Below are 14,284 nucleotides of genomic sequence, written 5' to 3'. Positions count from 1 at the left end.
AAGCCTGAAAAGATTTTTACTGTCACCTGGCCGCAGGTTTTTAACCTCACAATAGTATACCTGTCGCTTAAAAGTGAAACTCTGTAGGACGAAAGCCCGTTATTTGCGTGGCGTTGCTCGACAATGGGAAGACCGCCGCTTAAGCGGCTCCCCTAAGAATCTTATGGGCCCCGGACATTACGGAGACCAAATCCCTGCTGGAATTATTACGCTTAATCTGGTTCGTGAACGAGGTGATACAATTTACGGCAATGGGATGGAATTTGCGTCGTTGCGTTGGTAACTCAACACGTGGAATTTCTTTTTTACTTTTTATTGTTGTCGTAACAGAAGCACGTAATTATAATTAAGATAAGAAATTAAGATAACGTTTAGGAATGTGGAATTTCGTTTTTATTTTTTGTTGGCATAACAGAAGTATGTAATTATCATTAAGATAAGGAATTAATTTAGTATTTAAGAAGCTGCGTTGGTAGGTCTGGGAATACTTAAAAAAAATTTTTTTTTGTTGCTGCGATAACAGCATAAATGTATAGAGATATCTTGTTAACTAAGTCTTCATACATATCCATTCGATCATCACAATAAACGTCAATCAATTTCCCCATTTATGTCCAAGGGTATAAATAATTACGCTTGCTTCTTTTTTCGCGCATGACTGAGTCAGTTACAAGGATTTATCGCTGTTGTCCAGCTCATAAAAATTAGATAAAAATGAACAGACTGGGGTGCTGGTAGAATCGATTAAAACATTAAACAACTTTTGTCAAAGCTATTCTACGTAAACCTCGTCGACAGTAAAACTAAATCTACATCAACCTACACGAATGGGGAAAAATTATGAACTACCTAATATTCAACGTGACCAATCCGTAATTTGTAAAAAAGATTAATTTTTGCCAAACCCACCTACACATTTTCATTAAAAAGAAAAAAAAATAGAAAAGACAGTAAATCTAAATGATTTTAGCGTCCTAATTTAAATAAAATTTAGTCAAACTCCATTTCCTAAATTTTTACTAGAAATTTCATCAAGAAGTGACGCGAATTTCCATTTCCATGGAAAAATTTCCGTTTTCGCTTTACGATCGAGCAGTAAGAACGATTGCGAGATTTTCCATCCCAGCCAGAATCTTCGTCGAATACCGACATTCTTTCGCGAAGGCGAGCGGTACGTCGCCGTCCATTCGTGCGAGCATAACCACTCATGGTTGGAGTCTCGAACCAAGCCGTGTCTCGAACCACGGGCAAAGAAGGAAGAAGAGGAGAAGGAGGAGGAAGACGATTTTGCTGTGTACGATGACTCGCCGGATTTCGCGTATACCTGATACTTGGGTCGAAGGGAACGCACACTCACCGATCGTGCTATTCATTATCCAAGTAACCGGCAGAGATTACTTAATAGAATCCGCCAGACTCCCAACTTAGACTTTTTATTCGATTTTTTTTCGTCGTAGTGTCGGAAAGAAGGAATAGAAAATTTTTTTGTTGCTTCTTCTCATCCTGTTGATTTTTTAAGATATATTCTTCTTCCCCCCCCCTTTTTTTTAGAGGGAATGGGAAAAGAATGTGTTTAACCCTTTCACTGCTTTTGAAGCTTAATGTGTGTCGATGATAATACTCAATCTGCTGTATTATAGAAGATCTTTTTTATTCTCTTTATTCGTTTTGAAACTCGTTTAAACAAAAATGCTTTGTGCTGAGCGAAACATTTTCGGCGATTTTTCAAAATTCCTAACTTTCGAATGTTCGGATTACCAAATTTTCCTATTATCAAATACTCTGCTATACAAACTTTCCATTTTTTCAATTTTTGAACTGACCCATTTCTCAGATACCTGAATCTTCAATCTCTCAAATTCTTTGATCTTTTAATTAAGGAACGCATGATATTTATTCCTGCTGTACGCATTCAATACCGGTGGCTACACGCAGTTGAAGATTCAACGGATAATTTATTCTTGGAGACATTATATTCGACAGAAATTGATATATATTACACTTTTAGCGATACTGCGTTAATTTTAGTGAATTTTAAAAAGGCTAAACGAGGCAGAATTCTCCATAAACCGATTCATAAGAATAATATAGAAAATTTAATGTTCTGTCAGCTCGTATTTGGAACCGGAGTTAGTGGTGAGCCTTATTATAATAAAGACGACTCGATGTCGAATAAAATATACAACCAATGAAATCAGCAATGACGAGAATCGTTCCAAAAGGATTACAGGAGCAACTGATTACTTTTCCTCTAGTAAAAAGCGTTGCTCTAACCGTTCTGAGTAGTGTATAATGGGAACGGAATAATGGTAGCAAGAAATGTTAGCGAGAGTTGTTTGGAGATATCAATCAAAGATAATGGCGGTAGGAGAATTTTTGTTTTCCTCTCCAGCTACCAGCAACGCGAACTACAGATATTGTGAAAAAAAAAATGATTTATTGCTCTGTACACTCTGGTCGGATGTTCAGTATACGCGCTAATTACATGAATAGTATCGCAGTGTCCGAGTGTCAACGATATTTCTTGCTTCTTATTCTTAAATTGTGATTGATGATACTGCAATGATAATAAACGTTCGATGAACGGAACCACCAGACGAATGCGATTGCGAAACTCTTCGAAGCGATCGATGATTTTCCGCCGACTGTTTAAGGCTGGCTGTTGGTTAGGAAATCTTGAATGAATGAATTTTTAAGATTTAGAATTTACGAGGTGTCTCGGTTACTGGGATGGAAAGATTTTTAACTTCCCAACAAACTTTCGATTGTTCGAATTTTAAAGATATTTCGGATCCAAAAGTATTAAATCTGCAACGATTGAAATTAATTCAAATTGACATTACGAAAATTAAATTGCCAAATATTCGAAATCTCGAATATTTTGACTTTCAAGTACACAGATCTTCCTTCCGAAAATTCGAATAACCAAATTCTCAGGTATTCAAATATGCAAACATTCCGTTTGTCCTATTTGCAAAACTCGAACTTCCAAATTTTCAAATGCAAATAATCTCAGTCATTTTCCAAGCCCATAAATTCTCAACTCTCTGTTTGCCTGCATATCTCGAAGCTTGTTAATACATAATTTCCAATTCTGCGACGGGCGGTTGGAAAAAAGAACGTATGTGATTCAACGGGCATAAACCGAGCCAAAAAAGATTTGCATAAAGCGTAAGTGAAATAGCGAGCATGTTTACCATGGGGAAAAAGGGGAATAAACGATGGAGATATAGTGATACGATCGTCGACAAGCGTTTCTAGCAATTCCATTTAGCTTGGTTCGCCTGCGGCCACGTTCACGGTGCTCGATACGCCAACAGGAAACTAAAAAAAATAAACAACGCATAGTGAACAATCGCACACAGTATTTCCATGATTACCGTGACTGGAAATAGCGACAGGAAGTCGCCGGGTGCAAATACATGAATATAATTAATAACGGTAATTTATTTCGGATCATAGTTGCGCCACTTTCGTTATTCAACGAAACTTAACGGATCTACATTCTTCGCGACTAATAAACAATTAGAAACAATTATAAGAGCCATTCAGAGTGGCTACAGAACAGCCCTAACGTTGTACAATGATTTTCCACCGCAGTATAAACCGCTAATTGAACGTTTACGAGAGTCAAAAATGTATTTTAATAGGAGCTGCCTGGAAAGATCGCGACTGACAGACCGCGACGATAACGTATTTTTATTTTAGAAGTTTATGTGTTTTATGGCGCATGCAATTAAAGCGTACCACGGACTAATGTAATCCGAAATATTTATATCAAGTGGTATACTGTGCTGATAGGAACTAATGGGATAGAAGGAGATACGAAAGGAGAATCGAAGTTGTATCATGTGAGGAGTTTCGAAACGCCCGAAATTTCCAACTACCTAAATTTCCAAATGCGTGAATTTACAAAACCACGTTCCCGGAAGCTTCAATTCGCAAATGCGCAAATTCATAAGTATTGAAATTTACGAACTCTCGAGTCTGACCTTCCAAATACCCAAGAATCGCCAGAAATGCCTAAAAGTTTGCAAACTTCCAAATTTCCAAATTCTCCACGCAACTTATTACGAACATACCTGACGCAAGTCAACCCAAAGGAAAAAATTCGACGCAGCCAAAATCCAAGAAGAGGGCGAGAAATACAATAAAAAAAAAGAATGGAGAGCGAGTCGAAAACGAGGGAATGGAAGGAAAGAACGGGAAGAAATAACCGCGACGGGGCCGCAATAACAGAAACTCTGACAGGTGTTCCGCGAGCGGACGAAGCTGGATGCCCGGACACAAGAGAAGAGAGGAGCGGCCCGATATAACAAGGATTCAACGGCGTATCGCAAAAACCTTTGGACGATCGTGTACATCGTCTTGCGGAGGGGGATGCTGCGTGGAACGACGAGGCAACAGAGAAAGAGAGGAGTGCAGGCAACAATGAAGGTTCTCCTGTGAGCTAGGACGCGTATACGCGCGCAACCGCTTGGAAGAGCGAAAGAAAGGCCCTTAACGATTCCACGTATCTTCGAGCTGGCGGCGCAGCTGCGTATTCCAACGACGTGATCGGCAATAAGCGAGCGCGCGCGACCCGCAAGAAGAAATCGACGAGGACGCGAGAGCAGCGGTCGCGCATCCGCTCGACCGACAGACGAGCCAAGGAGTATCGTCCGACCTGGAACAGTCTCTCACGGCCAGCAGGCCAATTAACTGTTATTATCAGCCGGTTCTTGCGTGTAAACAGAGGCTAGTCCCTGTTAGAAGGTGGTTAGAAGAGGCAACTCCATTCGAACTCGTTACCGCCCCTTTTTCCTATTATTATTAGAGGAATCGATGCAGGGAAGCGGGATGAATGGCAAGAAGGGAAGGTTTTTGGGGAAATGTTTATTTTGGGACAGTGATCAGGTCGGGGGATGATTGGAAATTTGTAATTTTTCAGTGTTACGTGATCCGGCCTAAGACTCGAGCAATTTTGATCTCGGGTTGGAAATTGATTTTCCAAAGTGATCGAAACGTGTTAGAATTCAAGAAGTTTCAATTTCAGGATGGTTAATTGTATTTGACGACGAGTGGCAATTTGTAACTTTTTGGTGTGATCGGGAGTTAGGATATGGGAAATTTTAACCATGGAGTGCTAATTATATTGTATAACATGGCTGAGTTGAAAATACGAAAAATTTGATGGGACGGCAATCCCAGTAGTCACAAAGGTTCAGCGACGAGTGGAAATTTGAAATTTTTGCGCGTAATGAGGTTGCAGTTTAAAAAATAGTGGAAGATTTAGAGTTTAGCGAACGAGGTTATATTTAGCTTAGAAAGTTTGGAGAAATTTTAATTTTCCGGTGATGATTAGGCTGGGTGATAAATAGAAATCGGCAAACTGTTTTTGCTTGTAGCGGATAGTGATAAGTTAGTTTTTCTACGCCCTTCCGTTTTAGGAAGCTAGTTTGTAGTTTTGATAGCTTACGTTACGTTGGTTTTATTTGTGACAGAGACGTAATGATACCGATAGATATTTTTCTAACCAACTTCGATTCAGTCTATTCCATGTTCACGTCGCGGATCATTGGTCTCTAACCATGGCTTTTTATTCGATCAGCTGACCGCATCAATGTCCACTCCCGGCAACTTATACATGTTTTACGACGACTGCTTTTTCTCCCACGGAAATGCAGTAACCACGGAAAATGGAAAAATCAGCGCGAGAAACCAAACTTCTCGAACGTTCTGATCAATCCGATCCAATTGGAATCCTATCTTCACCGCGTGACTTGCTACCGCACGATGAGAATGAAGTTGTAAACCACGCTGCTTCTATCCAGCCTCTTTTGCCCGCAGAACCTGATAACCTGAATTATCCTTCATTCTTAATCGCTATCCACGTCGATATCCAAAGGAAGTTATCTCTAATTATTCGCTCACAACGAACTCATGTAGCATCGAAGCACAATTCGATGACCATTCGGAATTAATTAGATATAGAATTAACCGAGTAAAAGAAGAAACAGAATGAAATAATAAAAAATCACACGCTCTAAACCAACTTACCCAGTACGACAAAGACTGTTCGAGGACTATCTGAGAGTTAAATTCGAAAACCATTCGAAATCAATCAGGGTGTTAAATTTAAAAAGAGAAACTATAAACGAGACAGTACGAAACCATTAAAGATCGCTGGTTCCAAACGAACCTACGCAACAACGAGGAACGTTCGATGGCTATACCGGACAAAAATTTTACAGTTGCTCGCTGAAATCAATTACGGAATTAACTAAGTAGAGAAAAAGGGAAAAAGAAAGAAATGAACGAGGAATGAAAAAAGAGAGGAAGAATCAGAAAGTCAGGACACAAGCAGGTACAAGGCCAATCACCGTCTAATAACTTTCAACACGCCTCTGAAGTACTATCGCGATGCCCGTGGTTACGTAATCTTCTACCTTGACAGCGATACTAGATTGAATCTATGGTACAAGGCCGTCGTTCGACACCCGGTCGTGTACGAGTTATTCAATAAATAATCCCGAGATAACATCCAGCAGCAGCTCTGGGAAACCGTAAAACGCGTATTCGTGAGCAGGATAAATAACGAATATTTCCTTTCTAATGATCCTCTTCCCTTTCATCCATCGATGTCATTTTCGAGTTGGCGCGTGTAGAACGTCGTAAAAACTAATAGATTCGGTCGCAGGATTGCATGTGAATCAACACGCTCGGACGACCGCGATAAATTTTCCTGGCGATCGGCGATTAGATTTCGAATGAAGTTGGTATATGCTTTCATCGACGAGTGATCTTAACGTCATGTCATGACCGCGGGAGGCTTCGTAATCGAGCTGATTAATATTCGTCAAACATCGACCACCCCTCGTGTGGGTTATTACGAGTGTTATCGTTCGCACACTCGTTTGGGAGGGATAGTGGGACTGGAGGGTGTTTCGAGTATAAAGTGAAATGGGCTTTGAGCCTTTGCACCTGCCCGAGCGATGCCTTTGGCGGATTAAATCAATCGAGGATTAATTCTTCACACTCTGACAAGTATTCCATAGGATTGACCAGTTACCATGGTGGTATATTCTCGTGGAGGCAGCTTTGAAACCGTAAAGTTTTTTTTCGGGTAGGAATAAATTGCAGTTAATTCTCTGAACACGATGGAGGTTTTTGAAGTGAGAAATTTTACTCCGAAAAAGAGAAGATTGTGAATGTGAATTGAAAGTTGGGTTTACAAACTGGGAAGTTTTTGAATGAGGTTGGGCAAAAGGATGGTAAAGTTAAATTACCTACAGATCTCTGTATCTTGAAAGGCGTTTAACGCGATTAATCAGAATGTCCAACGCATTTCATAATACAAAAAATTGAGCTAAAATTTCTGATCGATGATATCGAAACTTTTTCGAAACTTCTCATAGTACGAAAGATTAAACGATTTATTATGGCAACAAAAGAAAAAAAAGGAGCGTATCTAATATATTACATACATTCAGAAAAAAGATTTTGAATAAGTTCAGCCTTAACAACTTGGAATGTCATTAATCAACCCGTTAGACACGAAACAAACTGTACCAGGTATTCCCAGAAAAAAAAAATAACTTATCATGTCGTCTGACCGATACCCGAGGCGACGACGGTGACTTGCCGCCAGTGAAACTCGAATATTAACCAGATGACTCACGATATTGTTAATTATGTTAATGGACGGTGCACGATCGTAAATGACATTGCACGCTCGTTCGTCCGAGGACTCCTCGAGAGATGTGAGGAAGGGAGAGAGAAGGTTCGCGGTAATTCGGCCTGATTCCATTGGAAAGCGCCATAAACCGCCATAAACCGACAACACGTGGGAAATTCCAAACGACGTCGTTAGCGTGATGGGACACACTTATTCACGAGACGGCGGCAACTTTCTGAGCTTAAGTCCCTCTTTTATTATGTCTTTCTTTCCACTCCTTTTTTAGGCACTTTTTTAAATGATGGAATTAGTCGTGGTATGAGCAGAAGCATTTTGCATCCTCTCTTTGTGCGAGCATGTTTAATCGTGTAATCAGATGAAGAAGATGCACACGAGATAATTCTTCCATCTCGAGTTTTTATTATTACAAATTTATTCAAGAATATTATCGCGTTTTGTTCAGAGCGACCGTTTATCGAATAACGTGACAGGATAAAATCACGCGTATACTAATATTGGCGACGTTATTTGTTCATAAGAATGTTCCGAGAATATTATGTAGAAATATTCGTCTTGTACTTCACATGTCCATTTTAAGAATCATATATGCTAACTTTGAAGATCATTAATATCTCTGTAATCATATTTGTGTTTATCATAGTTTAGATAACAGACAACACACGATGATACAAGATACGTTTTGGTTTCATGCTCGATAAATTTCATAATTTAAACAATTTTTAGAAACGTTCCTCATCCTGTTGAATATACAGTCGTGATCCTCGTATCGTCAAAAAATTCCACCAATGCTTTCCGATTCTTCATATATCATTTTATTAGGACAAAGGCATATTATCTGTCAAAATATTTTCAGCTTTCTCAAAGCCACCAACAAATCCTACAGCTTTTCAAGAAACCAATTCCAGGAATTCGAACAACGGATCTAACACTTCACGCTCCCTTCGACCACAAAATCCTTGAAACGAACTTGTTCACCGATCGATCATAGTCACTTGACAATCTCAAACCAGTGGACCACGAATCAAGGAAACGCAAGAGCGCGATCGTTTGATTCAGAGAGTTTTCGCGATGGAGCCGCTTTCGAATCGCGATCCCTCGGCGCGATTAAATACCCGGTTTAACATTAGCCAACTTTAGATTCGTCTCGGAAATGAAAGTAACGCGGCGAGTTCTTCCCTGAATTTCGTGACGAAAAAGGATCACTTACGCGATGACTCCGTTAGAAAGTCGAGTGGACGTCGTGGTACTTTGATCTTTGCTGGCGCGATTAAAAATATTGGCCGATCGACGCGTTACCAGACACCTAGGGGATTAATTATTATTCGACTCGACTTCGGCTGGACTGGTCTCTACGGAGCGATTAACCAGCAGGATTTTTATTGCGGGTCGATTAGCATTCGAAAATGTTAAACTGTCGTTACGACATAAAGTACCGCGACGTAAATTTCCGTGACTAAAACCGGCGGACCGTGCCTCGATAAAATAATAATTTTGTGGAAGTCACGCGACTATCGATAATTGACAAACGTTCGCGTAATTGAGAAGCTCGACTGGATCTTGGATTTAAAGATGCATGGATCGTTACAGGGGCTATCGTGGGTGAAATTTCACCCCTTATGATTTTCTTGATCCCATATTATCGTCTCATAATCGCATATTACAATTTAATTTTACTTGCAACCGTCGGGAATAATTTTCCATTTAGTCATGGAATAATAATAAAATAATCACTTTGACATTCTTTGTTCAACACAGAATGATGATAAAATATTGAACTGTATTTGTTAGAATTTATTGATCTTTAAAGCAAAAAGGAAAGATACCGAGAAATGGTACTGAGATGAAATTTCATCCACCAATGTGATTTTCCTTGATGATGGCTTTACTCGCACTGGAGTAATAAATTAGTAAATTACGAGTGATTGTACGTTTATGTAAAATTTAAAGGTACAGTAATATACAGAAAAAGCGTCTACAATAAAGTACCAATTAACTTCATAATAACTAGAAAATGAAATAAATCTGACAACAATTTCTATAGAAATACGAATTTCATATAAGCATCTGACCTACTGATTATTGAAAATTCTAATGAGAGATATCTCGTGATAGGATTTTATTTATTTTGGTCCACAGGTCTATCGATATTCACAAGCCTACATACGCAACGTTATATAATTTGCTATTTATATAAGCTTCTAATCTCACACCATGCATGTTGGCTTCGTGTAGCCTACTTCAAAGCTTTCACGAATGCTGTCCTTACTTTTCCTGTCACTTGTCGACAAAGGATTCGTTCCACTTTCAATTCCCCATGGAACCTGTGATTCTCTGTAAAATATTAGGACTACACCCTCGTCAACTAATCTCCTTTGAAAATTTGCGACTAAGTATTGAAACCCTCAGCTGAATAGGTTGACGATTCATCTTTTGTTCTCGATAATATCCTTGAACTCGACCAGTGTTCTTTCAGTCTTTCGTATCGTAGAACGAGATTTTGAAGAAAAACTTAATTTATGAATTTTTAATTGGAATCTTGGTTACGTCGTATTTATAAAAAAAAAAATATGATTGAAGATTTTGGAAAGTCAGAGACGTTAACTGAGATTTAACTTTTAATTTTTATTGAAAATGTCAGAGAGCAACGAATGTCGGAATTTCGATCAAACACGAAGAAAGTAATAATTTAGAGTTGTATAAAATAAAAAGTATATCGATAAGAGAGTTTCTGTTAGAGAAGAGAAATCTGTCAATCAATCTGTGTGAAAACTTCCTCGCAGTGTTCAGAACTTTTCTAATCGCTTATGGTAATCGTACCCGCGTTCGCTAATGGTAGAGCCTTGACAGAACGAGAGGTTTAGTAGCAAATAAAAAGGCAAGTACCATAATTGAACTCGTCGTCTTGTCTAGTTTCTTTGAATATTCCTATTACGACTACTAAGAGGTAACTCTAGGAGAGTAGCTATCATCACGTTCGCCAGCGGTTGAGGTTAGCAAAAAACTGAGGAGAACGTTTAATAAAGTTGCCATTCTGTTTGGCTTGCTCGTGTATCTATTCGAAACCAACGAACGGTGACAAAATATTGTACATTTTGATGTACAGATAACAATTACCATCATACAAATTAGCTTTCTATAAATATAAAGAAACTGATCATGTCAATATTCTAAAAAAATATTCTAAAAAAGTTTATGTAAACAGAGTTCTATCGCAGATATAATAATTCACCGCTACAAACGATAACTTTTCCTAACTCTTTATTATCACAATAACATTTTCTTTGAAATTCTAAAATTTTCAAATGCACAAATTATTATATTTCCACGTTTCTAAATGTACAAACTTTTGACTACCAACGTTTTTTAATATCCAAACTCGTAAACGCGCAAATTTCCGAAAGCCCAAACGTTTACATTCCCAAATTGTCCAATACTTTTCACTTCTCAAATGCCCAAATTTACGAACGTCTAAATTTGAAAACGCTCAGATTTTTAAGTTTCCAAATTTTCCCGGGCTACCCCAGATTTGTCAGCTTAAACCAATCAAAGGCACTGGTTTATTGAAATCTTTGCTATACTAGGTGCAGGAGGGGCCAGTGTCCCCGGCGTCCTCCTCGCTGAGCAACCAGAATCAAAACGAGAGCGAGCAACAGGTGTTGCTGGCCACGATGCAGCCAGTGAACGTCCTAGACCTGCACGAACCAGCGACGGTTCACTCTCTGCATCCAAAATACCATCATCACCACCACCGTCACCACCATCATCATCACCATCATCCCCATCAACAACAACAACATATCCAAACTGATCCAGACGACGTTCAGCAACGAGCGACAGACGACACCGATGGCCGAGTGACGCCTGGCACCGATGCAGCGGCCGCCAACACGACGCTGAGCGTCGGTGAGCATAAGATGATCGATTTAATTTACAACGACGGTCAAAAAACCGTCATGTACACGCACGACAAGGAGATCATCTACGAGAACGAAGCGGATCGCGTTCAAGTGGTCGAGTATCCACCACCACCACCATCACCGCCATCTCCATCGCCACCCTCGGCAGTCACAAGAGCTGGGTTATTGCCACCCACGTGTGTTACACCTAGATCTGGGTCAGCCACGACCGCGTTACATCTGCATCATTATCCTCAATTGCAGTTGCAACACGAGGATGATCTTCCACCCAGTGTTCGCCATGCTGTAAACGCAACGGTTCCAAATTGTGCGGCGGCCACTACTACGACTACCGTGTTGGTTCTGTCGGAATTGGTCGCTGCTGACCCTGCGGCTGGAGCTGCTGCTGCTCAACAACTCACTCTTACTGCCGCTGCCGCTGCTGCTTCCCTCCGTGCAGGGTAAGTGTTTAATGATTTTTGTTATTGATACCACTGCGGATCTTTATGTAAATAAATATTATTAAATTTATTTTATGGATACAATTTAAAAGATGAAACTTAGCGAAACATTCATACAGCTCTAAACATTTTTTTAACAATAGTATTTATGCTCTCGTGGGTACAGTCGAAAGAATGAAATTTAATTAGAAATTTCTTTTTTGATTAAATGTTATAATGGATACTATGCATAGGACAGTTTATATATTTTTGATAAATTATGTGCATACTATACGTTTGCATACTGCACTGCTAAAATTTCTATAAATGCATAAAAATTCGCAGCTCTTAGGTGGTGAAGGAGATTTTAGTTGTTAGGAGAAATCAAAATCTTGCGTGTTTTCTGAGAAAATACAAAAATTAAGATGATGTGGTGGAATATGGAAATGTAAGTACTTCGAAGTATTTTTGGTAAAGTGGAAATCACGTTCTATCGAAGAATTTAGATATATTCTTAGCTGATGAAGATTCACGCTGTCTCATTATGATAATCGATGAAATTTTTAACATTCGTTTTATATTTGTTTGTTATGTTGTATCGCGTCTGTTATATCAGAAAGCGTTGTCACATTATACAAATCTGTGCCAGATCGAAGTCGAAGGCTGCATTAAGTAAAATGTCAACGAATAAAGTTCATTCCAAAAATACGCAAGAAACCGCGAAAGCGTTGATCCATTTTAAATAACGTTACAGATATTAATTAACATTGGCATACGCGGCAATGTTGCAAAATCTTAAGAAACAAAAATTCCCTCGTCCGTTTAAAGTAACGAGCTTCGTCGTCGCAGAAAACGGAACGAATCGTACGTGTAGAATTTAACGAGATGGAAAAATGAAATTCCGCTGCGGAACGAGTCACGGCGTGGCGAGGAATCGCATACGAGCATTTCGAGGCGGCTCTATATCGAGCAAGTAACGTATCGTTGCACGGTGTCGCGCCTTAATAAGTCGTAAAGTAGCGAGGAAAGTGTCTGCACGTGGACAGTAGCCTGTTCACCGGCATGGAAAAATCGAATAGCTCTGTTGTGTGCGCGCGAGAGAGCGTGAGCACGTTGAAACGGCGAACGTTATCGGCCTCGTGTATCAGCGTCGACAATTAACAATTATTGCGCACACCTACCCGCGAGCACGGTCGCGGATAAGTCACGTTGCTGCGTAGAATTTATTATTAGGACGCCGTGTTGCTCGCGCCCGCCTGACTATACAGTGTCACGCAGACGCAGTGTGCCCTGCAAGGACGTTCGCCATTGCCGATCGGTCGTTCTGCTTGTCAGTTTGGCCTTATTGCAATTATTTGATCGTATTATACAGTGGTTCTATGAAAGTACTGGACAATTAGAAATTTTTTAGAAACATTAAATGAACATATCGTATGTGTTGCACGAAACATTTTGAAGTTTCATTGGCAACGAGCAGACTGTGGATTTTTACGCAAATTCATATTTTGAAAACTTAATTAGAAATTAATTTAACAAGGTAAAATCTCATTGGAATATTGTTTTACTTACCAAGTATCATAAAAATATGTTTCCTCGTGTTATACACGTTTTATGCAATTTTGCACATACGAATTTTCTATAAATGCGTACAAATTCGCAATTTGGTAATGAGAATATATCGTCATGACCATAACGATAAAGTTTGAAACAAGATCTGAAAATATACATAAAAAGCACGAGATATTTAATATAAGTCGGTTTATTGAATGCAAGAAAGCAAAGACGCAACAGTTGCGTCAGTAGTATCAGACGTAATCAGACAATTAAAGTGGCGCTACATACGCTTCAGTAGTATTGTAGCTAGACAACTGAAGCGGCGGCACAAAGTATGCTTCAATAGCGGCGAAACTCTAAAGTATCAAGGAATAGCATAGTGTATAGAAGTAGGGAAAAAATAATTTATTTATTAATTTGATAAGATACAACATGTACTAGGGTAATGGATACTTACAAGAAACCACCGGAATCACGATCTTAAAAGGCAATATGAAAAGTACAATTTTTAAAAAATTTCAATTGTAGTATTTATTGGACTGTACCGCAAATTCCTGCTGTTTTATATTCATTCTATATAAATAGAAGAAGCAGAGGAAATACATGTTGCAACTTAAGGAATGAAAGAAAATATCATTCATTTTTCATTCCAAAAAAACATCGTTCGTTATGTTTCTTTTTTGGTCTTATCAATTTATTCGCTTTATTTTTATGAT

At 39.1% G+C, this 14,284-nt stretch overlaps 1 protein-coding gene and 1 long non-coding RNA gene across 5 annotated transcripts in view; one reads left to right on the top strand and one right to left on the bottom strand.

Annotated features, from left to right (window-relative positions):
- The window catches only part of LOC100643801 (protein grainyhead), a 161,890-nt gene that overhangs the window by 7,408 nt on the left and 140,198 nt on the right, over positions 1-14,284 (top strand). For 3 of the 4 annotated variants that reach the window (XM_020862973.2, XM_012308451.3, XM_020862974.2), the window contains exon 3: positions 11,260-12,035. In XM_020862973.2, the coding sequence (XP_020718632.2) occupies positions 11,260-12,035 (776 nt within the window). The remainder of the gene's footprint in view (positions 1-11,259; positions 12,036-14,284) is intronic. The other variant, XM_048405852.1, reaches the window with a different exon arrangement.
- LOC125385119 overlaps positions 1-14,284 on the bottom strand; it is a 196,303-nt gene that overhangs the window by 53,712 nt on the left and 128,307 nt on the right. The window lies entirely within an intron of this gene.

This window comes from Bombus terrestris, chromosome 5 (assembly GCF_910591885.1).
Source record: "Bombus terrestris chromosome 5, iyBomTerr1.2, whole genome shotgun sequence".
Lineage (NCBI taxonomy): Eukaryota > Metazoa > Arthropoda > Insecta > Hymenoptera > Apidae > Bombus > Bombus terrestris.
This window is presented reverse-complemented; position numbering and strand designations above follow the sequence as displayed.